This window comes from Ictalurus furcatus, chromosome 25, assembly GCF_023375685.1.
Source record: "Ictalurus furcatus strain D&B chromosome 25, Billie_1.0, whole genome shotgun sequence".
Lineage (NCBI taxonomy): Eukaryota > Metazoa > Chordata > Actinopteri > Siluriformes > Ictaluridae > Ictalurus > Ictalurus furcatus.
This window is the reverse complement of record NC_071279.1, coordinates 6,488,373-6,502,847: the sequence shown is the minus strand read 5'-3', so window position 1 is coordinate 6,502,847 and position 14,475 is coordinate 6,488,373. Positions and strand designations below refer to the sequence as shown.

Genomic DNA, 14,475 nt, shown 5'->3' with positions numbered 1-14,475 from the left:
CACATACTTTCGGCTATATGTTGTAACTTGTATGTGCAAATGGCTGATTGTGTAAACTATATATTTAAAAAATGCTCATATAAGAAACTGACATTATATTGACATTGTATACTTTTTGGTAGCATGTTTTATTTCTACTGACCATACAGAACAACAAAAACAAAGATGATAAAGATAAAATCCCATGAAAAAAGAATAAAATACTGAGAATGACATGATGATAAAGTATCAACGGCACCATTTCACCTCTCTGATTCCCTGTCAAACAGGAGCTCTCAGAAACATATTAAATGTAACTAATATAAGCAGTTGTGGTCTTGTGTACTATAGGACTTGGGAAGGATCTCAGTGTGAAGCTGGTTACGTCTACCTACCATTTAACAAAATGTACACAAGCAATGAACAAAAATGCCATGATGAATACATTCAAGCTCTTGCTCAGCTGAAATCTCCAGGCCTATCTGAAACTCTCAGTGGTTTTCAGGTTCATTCTTGGCCTCCTGTAAGTTTGTGGAAGAGTTCTTGATCTAGTGTTTCATTTTGATCTTTGGATCGTGTTGAGAGGAAAATGTAGCCTCCAATGTATTCATGAACCACTCTGCAGTCACAGCTCTGACAGGTGAAGGCTACTGTAACACCCTGGTCAAAATCAATAGTCACCTGAAACGGAAACCTCCAGTTAGACAACACATTCAGAAACACAAAATTTCTGTAGTTCCTCTGAGAAAAATATAAATAAAATTTTCAGACTCATCAGCTTTTAGTCATGTTTAATTTTTTTTTTTGTTGAATGTAGCTAATCATTTTTGTTCAGCTTTAGCTCATAAAACCGGGTAGTTCAAGATTGGAAAAAGACCAGGTGATGTTTTTGTGATCTCAGATTCCTCACAGGAGTGGAACCAGATGTGGTCTTCTGCTGTTGTAGCACATCCGCCTCAAGGTTTGGCATGCTGTCTGCTTTTTACTGTAGCCATCCTTTCAGCTCGAACAAGTCTGGCCATTGTCCTCTGACCTCTCTCATCAACAAGGTATTTCTGCCTGCAGAACTGCAGCTCACTAGATCTTTTTTTTTGTATTTTGCACCATTCTGTGTAAACTCTAGAGAACGATATGTGTGAAAATCCCAGGAGATCAGCAGTTTCTGAAATACTCAACCCAGTCGGTGTAGCACAAACAACGATGCCATGATCAAAGTCACAGAGATCACATTTATCAGAATTTTACCCCATTCTGATTTTTGATGTGCACATTAACTAAAGCCTGTGACCTTATGCCTCACATGATTGGCTGATTGGATAATTGAATGAATGAGCTTAATTCCTATTAAAAATGACTTTTCTTTACAAAAGTTTGGCAATGCAGGTTTACAATCAAAGCTTTTGTTGCAGAGATCTCCTACGCTGTTCTCCTCACCTGTCTGATCTCCCAGTTCACATTCCACTGTTTCATATTGGCGAATCTCCACGTGGTCAATGGCTGGCGTGTGGCCGTGTCAATTCGGATCAGCCGGTTATACGAGATGCCCAGTATCTCATCCTTCCTACTTCCTTTGAATCTATGTGTACACAGAAAGCAGGGTGATACATTTTAATACAGGGAAAATATACAGTCAGATGGACAATCGCCAAGCTCTCTCTGTACATGCGGTAGCATGTGTGTTTTAACAAAAAAAAAATCTTTCACTGCTAAACAGCTACTAAATGTGAGGTTTGTTGTGTAAGACATTTGTATTAACAGTCCAACTGCATAACCTCTGGGGATTTATTTCATGAGTGTGAGCGTAATAATACATAAAAGAATACCGTCATACCTGACTATGTAGTACTTGATGCCAAAATCTGGTAAAGACTGCCATGCATGGATGAAACGCATTTTTGCCTCCACGAGGGAAAGCTGGGAAATGTTCTGATGTGCTTCCAAAATCCGTGTGGTCAGCTGAAAGCCAACAAATGTACAAAAATTATCAGCCTAACAGCAAATCCGGTCATTGCAATAAAACATGACATTTACACAAATTAAATATCACATATACTATAAATATAGGTAGCTTTCTCAGGTAGCCTGTTACACTGTGTACACAGCAGTTTTGTACCGAGTGTCCTTCTTACTTTATTACACCTGAAGAATATGACCTGTTTTAGTTGAGATGTTTTATGCTATATTATACCATATGTGTGTTTTATTGCATTATTTAAAATGGCAAAAAAAAAAATCATTTGCCACAGTCTTCTGTGAAATTACTACATTACATAAAATAATAAAATGTACAAATTTTGCCTTTTACTCCCTGCCTAGAATCTGATATCTTAAGATTTTCATATTATTTGGATTCTTGACAATCATAGGTACACTGTTCGAAAAAGAAATAAAGTCCAATCTGGAATGCTTAAGGGTTCTCCTGTCGTCCTTGTGAACCCTATAAAAGTGTTTGTCTATCAGAAAGGGCTCTACAACAGAACATATTTAGGAAGCTAAGAACTATACACAGAACCTTTTGAACAGTGTATTTAAAGTCACATGCTATTCAAGTGTCTGAATTCATGAATCTGATTTGGTGGTGTTGCATGATATTTCATGATAGAGACCATGGGTTAGAGCCTTCTTTACTTGTTTGGCCTTGTATTTTTTGGAGTATCGTGGAGAGACAAAGCATTCTGCATTCATGTCCATGGAGTCCACATCAGGAGCAGCATGACCAGGTGGGGGCGCTAAACTCTTCATCTGTAGGAACGACTGGATGTTCTTCACCTCTGCGCGGTATGAGCTGTATGCCATCGTCTTGCCTTTAGAGGCCAGGAGGCAGGCAGCTTTCCACTTGGCATACTGTGTCTCCTTTAACATAGTTAAGTTAATATGTAAAGGTAAGGCAAGGGAAAGAGATTTACATTTTGGGAAATGTTTCAATTGTAGTGTATAATGAATAGGAATGAACTGCACTTATGTATATGCATAAAACAGATCTGTTGTGCACTAAAACCTAAAAATCAACTCACATTGTCACAGCGAATGTACACCTCATTCATTCCATCTGCAACAGGCAGCAAAAGTTTGATGCCAAACTTTTTTTCTGTCACGTTGACATCTGGAACAACTTCACAGCCTATGTGATCAATTGTGGATTAAACAAACACACATGAATAATTTAACCACAGAGGAAATTGTTTAGACATTTTGACCCAAACTGTCTATGACGCTGTTACCTCGCAGATGTAGCTGTTCAATTGGCTCCCCATTGGCCGACTCTTTGTTTTTATAATAGGAAATACTGGTGTCTCTGAACACAAACCAGTACTCTTTGAAAGTCCGTAGTAATCGTTTGGGCCTGCAAGTAAGTAAAAAGTCAGAATGATGCATGAGTACTGAGTACTGAGGTTGGGAGAGAGCAATGAGATTTTCTCTGCAGGGATGATTAGACTCCAATAATCATTAAAACTACCATCCGATACACAATAAGTTGCCTTGAATAACCTCAGCTCACCTAAATAGTTTCAGAGTGTCTTCCAACTTGGGAATATCTGTGATGTCTTCCTAAAGACAGAAAGAAGTTACAATACAATTAAAATATTGGACTTGTGAAAATAGTATTGCATAGAAAGATGTAAATAGTACCACTGAAACACTAGCTGCGATTTGAAAAGCTCATGGATACCAGAATCTTGTCTGTGTTCCGTCCTTCAAGTGTTGTCTCTAAATGAGAGAGGGCTGCCTCCACTTCATCAAGCTCAGGCTCGTCAGAAGTGTCCAGAGGTTTGGCTGACATGGTCAGTTTGCATATGTGATACTGAAAGAAGTGCAAATATTTCCAATGCAATAAGTTTACTTGTCAATTACATAAACTTATACCACAGCGCTGTTGAATTCTTGATTCTGATTGGTCAGAAGGTGTTGATTAATTTTTTATTGCAGAATGATTCTGAAATTAGTGCCTGCTGCCAGATAAAACCAAGGGTTCATATTAATGCATGTATCCTAATACATTAGCATTTCTATAGTAATAGTATAATTGTTAATATGGTGAAGGTTTCTGTAAGGAGATGCTTATTTAGCAGTTTTGGAAAAAGTCTCTCTAACTGTTGCTGAAGTATAAGAGGTATAAAACACTAATAACACGATAATCTACTTCAGGATGGTAATAGTCTTGTAATTACATTTGTCTACTGCGTCAGTTATAGTGGCTTTAAAAAAACATCAAATATTAATTTATTATTGTATTATTTAAAAGAATATTCAACGTTGTGCTGCTATTTTGGTCAGAAACAAACTAAAAAAGAACAATTATCTGCAGGTAAAAAAAAAATGCTTACTACTTCTATAATTCTCAGAAATCTATAGCTCATTTCTTAATGATTTTCAGATCTTCTTTAAAGCCCCATTTCAGAAGCAATTATTAGTAAGGCAATAGTTTAGGAAACAAAATATAAGGATGTCATATTTCTTCTACGGATTATTTATGTCTTCTTGCTAAGCTAGTCTTTAAAATCCCGTTGTATGTGGCTTGGGGGAATCCCTCTCACTCTGCTCATTTTCTTTGTTCTGACACGCTCCCTCACATTCCACACATAAAGCTTGTCTACTTAGCCCTTAGAAAAAAACTACGCCTACAGCCACACAAAGGCCTGTATGTCTTGTCTCATTCCAACTTCTACAGCAAAAAAGATGCAGTGCAATACAGGATTAGTTCATGTAGTTCACTGCAAGCATGGTACAGGATTTTAACCACATTTTCATATAGGCCACATGTAATCCATGTAAGTCTGTACTGCCTGATTAAATACCAGAGTTAGTGTTATGAATGAACCATTGTTTTTGTAGTCATTTTTTCAGAGATATGCCAGGATTTAGAACCACATGTCAGGCTGAGAGTGTGTAAGAGTAGGACACCTGCAGAGAGGCAAACATCAGCATCTCCTCCTCAGTGCACTCAACCTCCTCCAGCAGAATGGCCCACCGTGCCTGTTCGTACAGCTGCGTAATCCGTACTGCATCATACTGCGGCAGAGGACATACACAAAGACTTTACTAAAACTAGTTACACTCTGTTGTATCAGATATCCGTTCACTGTTTGTTTATAGCCACATCATTTAAAGGAACATGCCACCTGTTTCACGAGATAAAACAGGAAACAATCATTCAAAACAAAACAAAACATAAGAATCTATTTTTGCGAAGATATTCTCACCACTCTCATCCTATGATTATTATAATTAGATTGTAATAGTTTTGAGTTTATATAGTTGGGAGTTTTATGTTTATTTACTGAAATCACTAACCACCCTTGGACATCAGTGAATAGTGAGTTTCAAATAAACAGGTTTTCCAGTCTCTCTTCAGCAAATGAAAATGAGCTAAAGTAGATGTTCTCATCTACAAGTTATAGATGTGGCTCATAGCGTTCGAAAAAATGGAGAGCTGGAGTACTTCTTAAATGCATGCAAGCAAAACAGTGCAGAATAAATATGAAATGGAGTCTTACCTTTGGATTAAGGTCAAAGAAACAGTGATACTTGAAGCGCAGTAAGAGTCTGTCATTTTCCTGAATGCCCTGCTCCATTAGAGAGCTTGAGGAATCCAGCCACCTTCCAAAACACCCACTTGGTTATATAAATACATTTTCAGTAGTAAAACTAACATGATTATTAATTTACTATTATCATTTAAAATAGTGTAGTTGATCTAGTTTTTTTTTTTTGTGGTCCCGTTAGTTTTGCCATAGTTGACCACTCTATAACTTCCTGAGCTGAAAACGTTTCTTATCTTAATACCTCTATGAGGCCTGGAAAGAATATTTCTGTAACTGCACGCTTACAAAAAATCATTAAACAGAAATATTTCAATGCCTTGCAAAACCTTGCTGCAAGGTTGTGGTCAAGCACCGGCTGTGAATAGGAGGAGGAGTCACCGCTGAGTATGATTGGGTAATGAATGAATGCACACACCTGTGTGTGATTAATGCTGGTTCATTTACACGCTGTACGTCTTGCAGTAGGTTGCTGAACGCATGAGAGCAGAGCACAAGAATTTCTCTAACAGTGTCCTGCTGTGTCTCTGTGAGAAGAGTACATTACCACGAACTGTTTGTGTTTGTTTGCTTTTTTCATTTTATCAGAATTCCCGTGCTGAAAAGCTCTGAGGTTTCAGGCATAAACATAACCCCTGCGCTCTCTAACACCAGGCTCCCGTGTCCTCATTCTCATCACACCCACTGATTTTATTAGTAGTTGCTGTTTATCCGAACACTGCCTCTACAATAATGCTATTCTGCTATGGGATTTTTAAACTGTATTCAGCCAACTTTATTCATAAGCGTGTTCATCTTCTAAGTTCATCTTCTAATAACCTTCTAAGTTACTGACTTAAAAAAACATTAACCAATGGTTAAGCTGCAATAACTGATGGAGTACCATCCCTACCACAAAGTAAAATCCCCAGAGTTAAATTAACACCTACAGTGTTTATTCATGTCCAGTTGGACACTGAAAAAGTTAATTCAACACTCTAGGTGATAATTCAAAACTGGGGATTTTGCTGTGCCGCATATTAATTATGCCACTTTGAATTTTTAAGTCACAGCACCTGCCTCTTACAGTTTGTTGTCGACTAACTCTTACCCTGCATTGATGGCAGCTTTGTCCTCCATACTGAGAGTCTGATACATCTTGGCCAGCTCATCTGGAGGCACGTTAGGCTGACTAGAAGTGAAAGGATTTTCTCCAAACCACAGGCTTGTGGACGTCATTGGGGTTCCATTAACAGGGTCATAGGTTGCAGTCATGGTCTTACTGTAGAGGCCAGATCCGACTGCACAAAAAAAAATTGTTACTAAATAATACTAAAATACTAATACTTAATACTAAAAAGAGTGCAGCATAATTTTGCATGTTGAGTATTCCATTTTGTACATCACATATTCTTTTTACAGCCATAGGCATAGGAGGGATTACAATGTAGTCCAAAACCTAGTCTGTGAAATTCTCACCCTACCCCAGAGCTGGCCTCAATTGCTCTGTACTAAATGACATTTTAGAACTTTATATTACAGTGTGGAATATGAGATTCAATGTCAAATGTTGACACGTCTACTCTGTGACCTATATTAAATTCAGAGCCCAAAACATGTTTCAAAAGCTAAAAAATGGTCTGAAGTCTCATTGTGCTTCTGGAATCTATTCCTTCCACTGTATTGCAGACCAAGACGTTCATAATGCTAGTAAAGTAGCTAAAAATGAAAAGAAATTAACCAGAGAAGGTATCCATCACTGACAGATAAAGTGAAGATGCAGCAAAATGTTAGAAAGAGGAAGGTCTGGATTTACCACATAATGGTAAACTGACATTGTATGACAAAACTAAAGAAACTGGCTCTTTGTTCATCACAGGATGAATTTTCAATTGTTCAGAGAAATCCAACCAAAAGCCTAAACACACTTTGGACAGCACGCCACTTTGATGGGTCAGTCACCTGACCTAAAACTCAGTGAGTCTCATTAATTGAAGTGAAGATAAAAACCAACCAAATCAAGCAGCTACATTACAACCCTGGCAGAGCATCACAAGGGAAGACACCTAGTGGTGTCTGCATTGAATGTTTACAAGCATTAATTGTATAGGTATATTTTTTAGTTTATGCATTTATACATTTCCCCATTAGTGCTGGTCCTCTAGAAATCAGGCATTTATATAAAAGGGCCTGATAGTATTTAGAGTAACTGTTGTGATTCTTAGGTCATCCATCAAAGCTTGTAAACGCAATGAAAGGGTAGCTTCACCCTGGTTCTGTTACCTGTACCACCAATAACATCCATGTCTATGATGTCATCTTCCATGTCTTTAGACTTGTCTTTTTTCTTTTTCTTTTTCGGATCATCTGGTGGTTTCAGGAGGGACAACTCCTCAGATCTTCTTATGTCTAAGATGAATGCATACATCCAAGTTAATCACCAAGCAATCTAATGATATTATATCATTATATCATTATATTTCTACACTAACTCAGTGCTCTGCAGATTTCTGATACAGCTTTGAAGACCACTGCTGAGAAGGTGACTGTCAGTTTGATGGTCTTCATATTGGGTAGCTGCAGACACAGAGCTTTGTGTTGGGGCGTGAAGCGGAGGTCAGCGTCTGCCTGCACACCGTATTTATCCAGTGTCCAGTGGGTTTTTAGTAGCCAGCAGTTCTTCTGTTCCCACCACAGAGCATGATCTGACCAGTCTTGCGGAGCCTCTGTCACAAAACACAGCACTTTAGCCCCTACCAGCTTATTAATCAGTTATTCATCTTACCAACAAGTCGTAGGTGTTCAAGGGGTTAATTCGTGTTCCGTTTAAACACGCTGTACCTGAATATCACACAGAACATAGACATTTAAAGCTCGGATAGGTGAATCAATCTTGAGTGGTTAGGGTATTACACAATTAACGAATATACAGACAGAATATCAGCACTCTGGCATAAACATGGTGTGTGGCAAACAGGAAATTACAAGATGCGTCAAGGTGATGACTTCTAATGCTGTCATTAAATCATATGATCCTGACCAATGACATGAACTCAAGTGGATGAGTCAGACACAGTGATCAACTTTCCCAAAGGATGTACCAAACTTTGACGGGAACAACATTCCATGCTATTAAAATTCAACTGACAGTCAACAAATAACTATTATTTCATTTGAAAGAATGAATACAAATTAAAGAAGAACTTGACCTGAATATAAGATCCAATAAAAAGTTAAGTTTTAAAATTACATTCAGGTAGATAATCAACATGGTTTGTTATTGTCACTCTACCAGTGGTGGAAAAATACAAATCACACTGACTTGACTAGAAATACTGCTACTATAGTAATAATTCACTAATAAATTCAGTAATAATTAAGATGTGTAAAGTAAAAGTAGTGATCATGAAAACTACTCAAACAACAGTCATGTTGAAAACATGTCTACAATTGACGAAACTAACCCCAAAATGCTCTGTATCTGAGTAATGCATTTTTGAACAATTTATAATAATGTTACTAACAATGTTAACTAACCAAGAGAGCTATTTTGAAGTGAACACCACCGTGATTATCAATTATTTATCAAATAAGGTACTGTTAGCTGACTAGCTAGCTTTGCCAAATTCTGTTTCAGTAGTCTGTTAGGTTTATGAGCTAGCTAGCTTCATACATATGTCTAGTTAGCTATCTGGAAAAGTTGCCCTTTACATATTATCCTATTAACTTTATATTAAGACAGCAGGCAACTGCTACCAAACATCAAGAGGCAGCTTAAGGCTTACCTTTACAGGTTGGATGTTGGCTGTGAATGCTGATATTGCTACAGATTTTGGCTCACATAATTTGCAGAACTTTATCACACTGTTCACTTTGAAGCATTTAAAACTGAAGTTACCTGATAAATTTGGCCAGGGATGATTATATGTCTCCACTGTCTCAGGCATTGCTAAAGCAATTACTAACTACTAAATTACCAATTATGAAAGCCATTGGTGCCTAAGGTCCAAACTTTGCGCAACAAAAGTTGGTCTCAAAATTGAATTATTTCACATTTGCACATACACATACTGTCTTTCAACTGACTTACAGTCTTCTGGGGTTATTATCATTTTTTTTATTTTGATGATGATCAAAAATGAATGTAGTGAAGTTTAATATTTTATTTGAAAAAAAAAAAAAAAAACAAGTAAAAGGAGAAATAAGGACCATTACAGTGAACCATGTACTCAAGTATTCATGTACTGCACTCAGGTACTGTAGTTTGTTATTTTCCAGCCCTGCACTTCACTAAGATAATACATAGGCTTTGGACATCTGTTGAAATAACCTGTTGTTTTATTCTCTCAGATTGGCTTGTGTGGTGAACTTCAGACCTTACGTCTGCAAATGATACCATAGTGGCAGGACATTGGCAAGAAGCCAGGGGCCATTGAAAGGAATGCAAGGCAAACATGGACACACCCAAAGGTTCAAATAAGAAGTTAGTACTGCTCTAGATACTGTTCTACCTGTGAGCATATTAGTTATGTACTATATATACAGTAAAACTAATGCCAATACTGAGCAAATAACAGTTATTAACAATACTTTCTTCTGTTCTTGCTGTGAGATGACTAAAACCCTGACAGAGAAGCTGTGAAACAAGTCCTATTGGACAGATTGTGAAGAAGGAGCCTTGATTTCAACAGAACCATTTTCCGAACAAAAAGACACTCACTGATCTTCTCCACAAGTTTGAGCATAAGTCCTCCAACATGAAGGTCTCCCTTGACCCGAATTTTAAACCGCATTGTCTCTTCTCCTGCCCGCTGGTCCACTTGGACCGACAGCTCCCATGTGTTTTGTATATTCTCAGGTGCAGTGACCATGGCTTCACCTGCAGAAACAGAATAAAAAGACAACATATAAAAAAAAATACTGGCACAGGCCCATATGTTTGCTTTGCACAATATGTCAGACACCATCTATACTCATCTACACCAATGGAAATTGGTACCACCAATGAACACATTTTATTGGCTGTTGGGCCATTCTGAGCATGCAGTGACACAGATATGATATTGTATGGGTGTATCATGTAGAAACAACTCAAACACAAAGTGTAGATATTTCCGATGTTTGGCAGCATGTAGTACAAGTCTACTCCTGCAGTGTGACTAAATTCTTAACCCTACGTGAGTTAGTTAATCCTAGGTCAATTTGGAAAGCACAAAAAAAAAAAACCCCACTACATCGCACAGCACCATCTGCAATATGCCGTACAGGTATACATTCACAACTTGTAGAAGACAAGTAACAGCTGCTTTGGGCAGTATTTTCCAAACACAGGTTGTGTTACTTGTAACAATTTTAGGTTTTCTCTGCTCTAAGGCACAATTCACAAAGCATGCACTAATCATTCAGATCCCTCACGAGCTGAATCCGGCATGTTGAAACAAGGACTGCAGGGCAGTGATTAGGAAAGACTGACTAAGGAAGGTTCATTAATTAGGAATCTGTATGAGAAGTTTGGTCTCAGAGAAAGAAAGAGAGCTGTTGTCTTTGTTGTCTGAGCCGTGGTGAAGGGTGGTCATCAAAGAAGGAGAGCAGACCTCCATCACTGAAATTCCTAACAAGCGGAGACATGACCAAGAACAGAAAAGCCCCATATAATATAGGACAGAGCAGTTAACAGAACAAGCTGTATGATTTTGGACTATTCCTGAGGCTTGTTAACACTTGTATTTTCCTTCAGTATTGTTGTTTATGTCGTAGCCTACTAGAACGGGTGATGTTTGAATAGTCATGGGTAAATGAAACTGGGTCAGATTTGTTTTCGGTTACAAGTTTACTCGTATCCAGTTAGTACGGATTACATATAGGCATATATACAAAAAAATATATAAAAAATTTATTTATTTATTTTGCAATCTGTGGTAATGAATCCTGAAGTAAGAGTGGTGTAATTGAATATTCTCCCAGTTTGAAGTAAACTATCCTGGAGGGCACAAGTCTGAACCTGTTTATATGCCTGGAGGCACAAATGAAAAGAAACTCAGCCTTGGACCTTCACCCTTAGCAGACAGATCATAAAATCACAGGAAGAAAAAAAAAAGGTTTCTATCATTATATTATATATCATTAACAACTACCAGTCCGAAATGGGTTACCTTTTATTACTAAAACGATGAAATGATGCGAAGACGAGCGAATAACGTAACAGGAACGATAAAACTCGATATAATTCAATACGTCCTCGTTTACATCACCTCTCCTCCTCGCGCCTACGGTACACTGCTGTAGAAAGCAGGACTTTAACAAACTAATACTGTTTTTAATCAAATGTAGTGTATCTCTACACACTGTATATGCTTCCCATTCGATGGAAATTCCCCCAAAACAAAAATACACACTCACCAAAACAAAACGTCCGATATATTGCTCACACTTCTTCTCTCGTCCAGTGCGGAATGGGACAGAGCCGCTTTCCAGGTGAGCACGCGAGAGAAAAGGCCCCTCCCCCCAGGTATGCTATGCTAAGGAAGTGACTACTAGCAGAAGAATATATATATATATATATATATATATATATATATATATATACTACATGACAAAATAATAGGTAGCATGTGGATCTGGACGTAGGCTAAACTAACGGAACTGTTTCACAGATGAACACGGATTCCTGTGGTTATATTTGCATTTTGTATTTGTTGTGCTGTCTCAGGTGGGCTACGACAAACCGGGGGTTCTCAAACTTTTGGTAGCTAAGCACTCCAAAGCACTCCACTTCAAATATCAGGCTCATTATTCAAATGTGTACAACATTAGGCTGATTATTGGAGCCTTAGAGTCTTTTGTTCCTGAATTTTCCACTGAGGAAAACCATTAGGACCATGCTGACTGAATTATTTGAGTTATTAATCATCCATCCATTTTCCATACTGAATGGTCTGCACTTATATAGCGCTTTTATCCAAAGTGCTTTACACTGTGTCTTATTCACCCATTGAACACACACACACACACACACACACACACACCCCAATGGTAGCAGACTTGCCATCCGGAGCAACTTGGGGTTCAGTGTCTTGCCCATGTGGAGTCGGCATGTGGAGTCACGTGCACGTTGATTTAACACCCACAGTGTTAAGGGGCACAAGGCAAGGGACATTCTGGACAGGGGGCAAACAGGGCACAATTGCACACACATTCATACACTACAATGCATGTCTTTGGACTGGGGAGGAAATTGGAGTACACGGAGGAAATGCCCGAAGCATGGGCAGAACATGCAAACTCTGCACACACAGGGCCAAGGCAGGATTCGTACCCCCAACGCTGGAGGTGTGAGGCAAACGTGCTAACCACTGAGTCACATGCCCTTCGGTTTGGGTTTAACACAGTTAATTCAACTGACCAGTGAAATAGGTTAATAACTCTTAATACAGTAAGAACTGAATAATGGCCTCAGTGAAGGCAAAGGTGGGTTGTGATTTCCAAAATAATAACAAAAAACAAAACACAAACACCCTGGCAATGCCTCACAGACCCCTGTGGCTCCCCTTTAATCTAAATATTATATCTTTGAAAATATTATAATATAACCCATAACAAATCTTATGTGTCAAAAAGCTCAATATACAGAAACCCTGAAAAACATATGCACCGGTTAGATATATAGCTGATCTACTAATGTAATGGCCTAATTAATGCATACGAGGAATAAAACACTTTAATTGCTGTTATAGGAAAATAATCAACTCTGGGGAGGTCACACCACCACACCACCCCACTGTTGATTATGTTCCTATAACAGCATGTCCCAAAGTGTTTTAACGTTGTATCTAATCTTATCTAGTTGATGTAGTTATTAGAATGCTGTGTGTGTGTGTGTGTGTGTGTGTGTGTGTGTGTGTGTATATATATATTATATATATATATATATATATATATATATATTTATATTTAATCTAATCAAAGAAAGCATTTTTAACCTCCTGAGTGATTCATTAATTTACCTAGTGTTCTTGGTGAAAGCTTGTGAACACTGAAACCTCATGAAGTGCCATTGACCACTGTTATCTATTTATTTTCATGCATCACAACAAAGTGGACATGGGTTGGTTTGTTATTTTGGTGTGATTTGTTAGTTGGTAATGGGAACATACTTAAGAGACAAAAACTTGCTTTTATTCCAAAATATGTGTCGTAGATATTGTGGGCCACTAGAGGGTAGTATAATTATATTGAGGAGAAAAGCAAGCATTGTCCAGCACTTGTCCACTAAAAATGTATTCCAGGCCAACTACATATCTAACTGAAGATCAAATTCCAGTCAGTGAAGTGTAATTGACGACCAAAGATTATTTATCTTACCCTTCATCTCCCAAACTTTATAAACACACATGGAAAAAACATTCACCAAACTATTTGTGAAAATAAATGCATGGTACATGCATAAATGTTCTGATGCATTTACCATACATATGCATGTTCACTTCAAATCAAGATATAAAACATACAGCTCTGGTCTACAAAGACAAACCACAGTAACCATGAAGACAGTAAAAGAAAGAGACTCAAAGGGTTTGTTTTTTTTTAGCCAAATGTGTTGTAGGTAGTTACTTTAGATACAGTTATTCAATATGTTATTTGGATTTAACTGATAATCATGTAATTGATCTGATGAATAACTCCAAATATACAGATCACAATGAGATAATCCTCACTGTCAACGATAGCCTGCTAGACTTTACAGTCTTTACAGCCAACTTTACAGCACTTGTCAGATTATCATTAATGTTTTTTTTTTAAGTGTGAAGAGACCAAGATACTGTATTTGGGCAAGTTTAAAATTGTTGTGGATGTGTGGATGCAGGCCATATCTCAAATTATATCATCTTTACAGTGAAATGTGGTGGTGGCCGCATCATGCTCCGGGGATGCTTTTCATCCTCAGATCCTGGGCTTTTTGTCAAAATTTAAATGGGAA

The 14,475-nt window shown here is 37.8% G+C and overlaps 1 protein-coding gene across 1 annotated transcript; it reads right to left on the bottom strand.

The window, feature by feature from the left end:
* Positions 1-12: 12 nt before the first annotated feature.
* Positions 13-11,964, bottom strand: fermt1 (FERM domain containing kindlin 1). Its single transcript, XM_053614475.1, has 15 exons — positions 11,898-11,964; positions 10,219-10,377; positions 7,991-8,224; positions 7,782-7,907; positions 6,610-6,799; positions 5,475-5,577; positions 4,882-4,989; positions 3,650-3,781; positions 3,479-3,528; positions 3,201-3,322; positions 2,994-3,100; positions 2,608-2,832; positions 1,811-1,935; positions 1,414-1,555; positions 13-660 (listed from the first exon to the last, which is right to left on the bottom strand). The coding sequence occupies exons 2-15, from the start codon at positions 10,367-10,369 to the stop codon at positions 487-489; spliced, it is 1,989 nt and encodes a 662-aa protein (XP_053470450.1). The 5' UTR covers positions 10,370-10,377; positions 11,898-11,964; the 3' UTR covers positions 13-486.
* Between the last annotated feature and the right edge of the window lie 2,511 nt (positions 11,965-14,475).

What these genes read in the sequence shown, in the direction of transcription:
- fermt1 (XM_053614475.1), bottom strand. Translation starts at nt 10,369, where the DNA reads ATGGTCACTGCACCTGAGAATATACAAAACACATGGGAGCTGTCGGTC. An exon ending in GACACTCTGAAACTATTTAG is followed by an intron (nt 3,323 to 3,478) that starts GTGAGCTGAGGT and finishes ACTTACTTGCAG; the next exon opens with GCCCAAACGATTACTACGGA. An exon ending in TGAACAGCTACATCTGCGAG is followed by an intron (nt 3,101 to 3,200) that starts GTAACAGCGTCA and finishes TTGATCACATAG; the next exon opens with GCTGTGAAGTTGTTCCAGAT.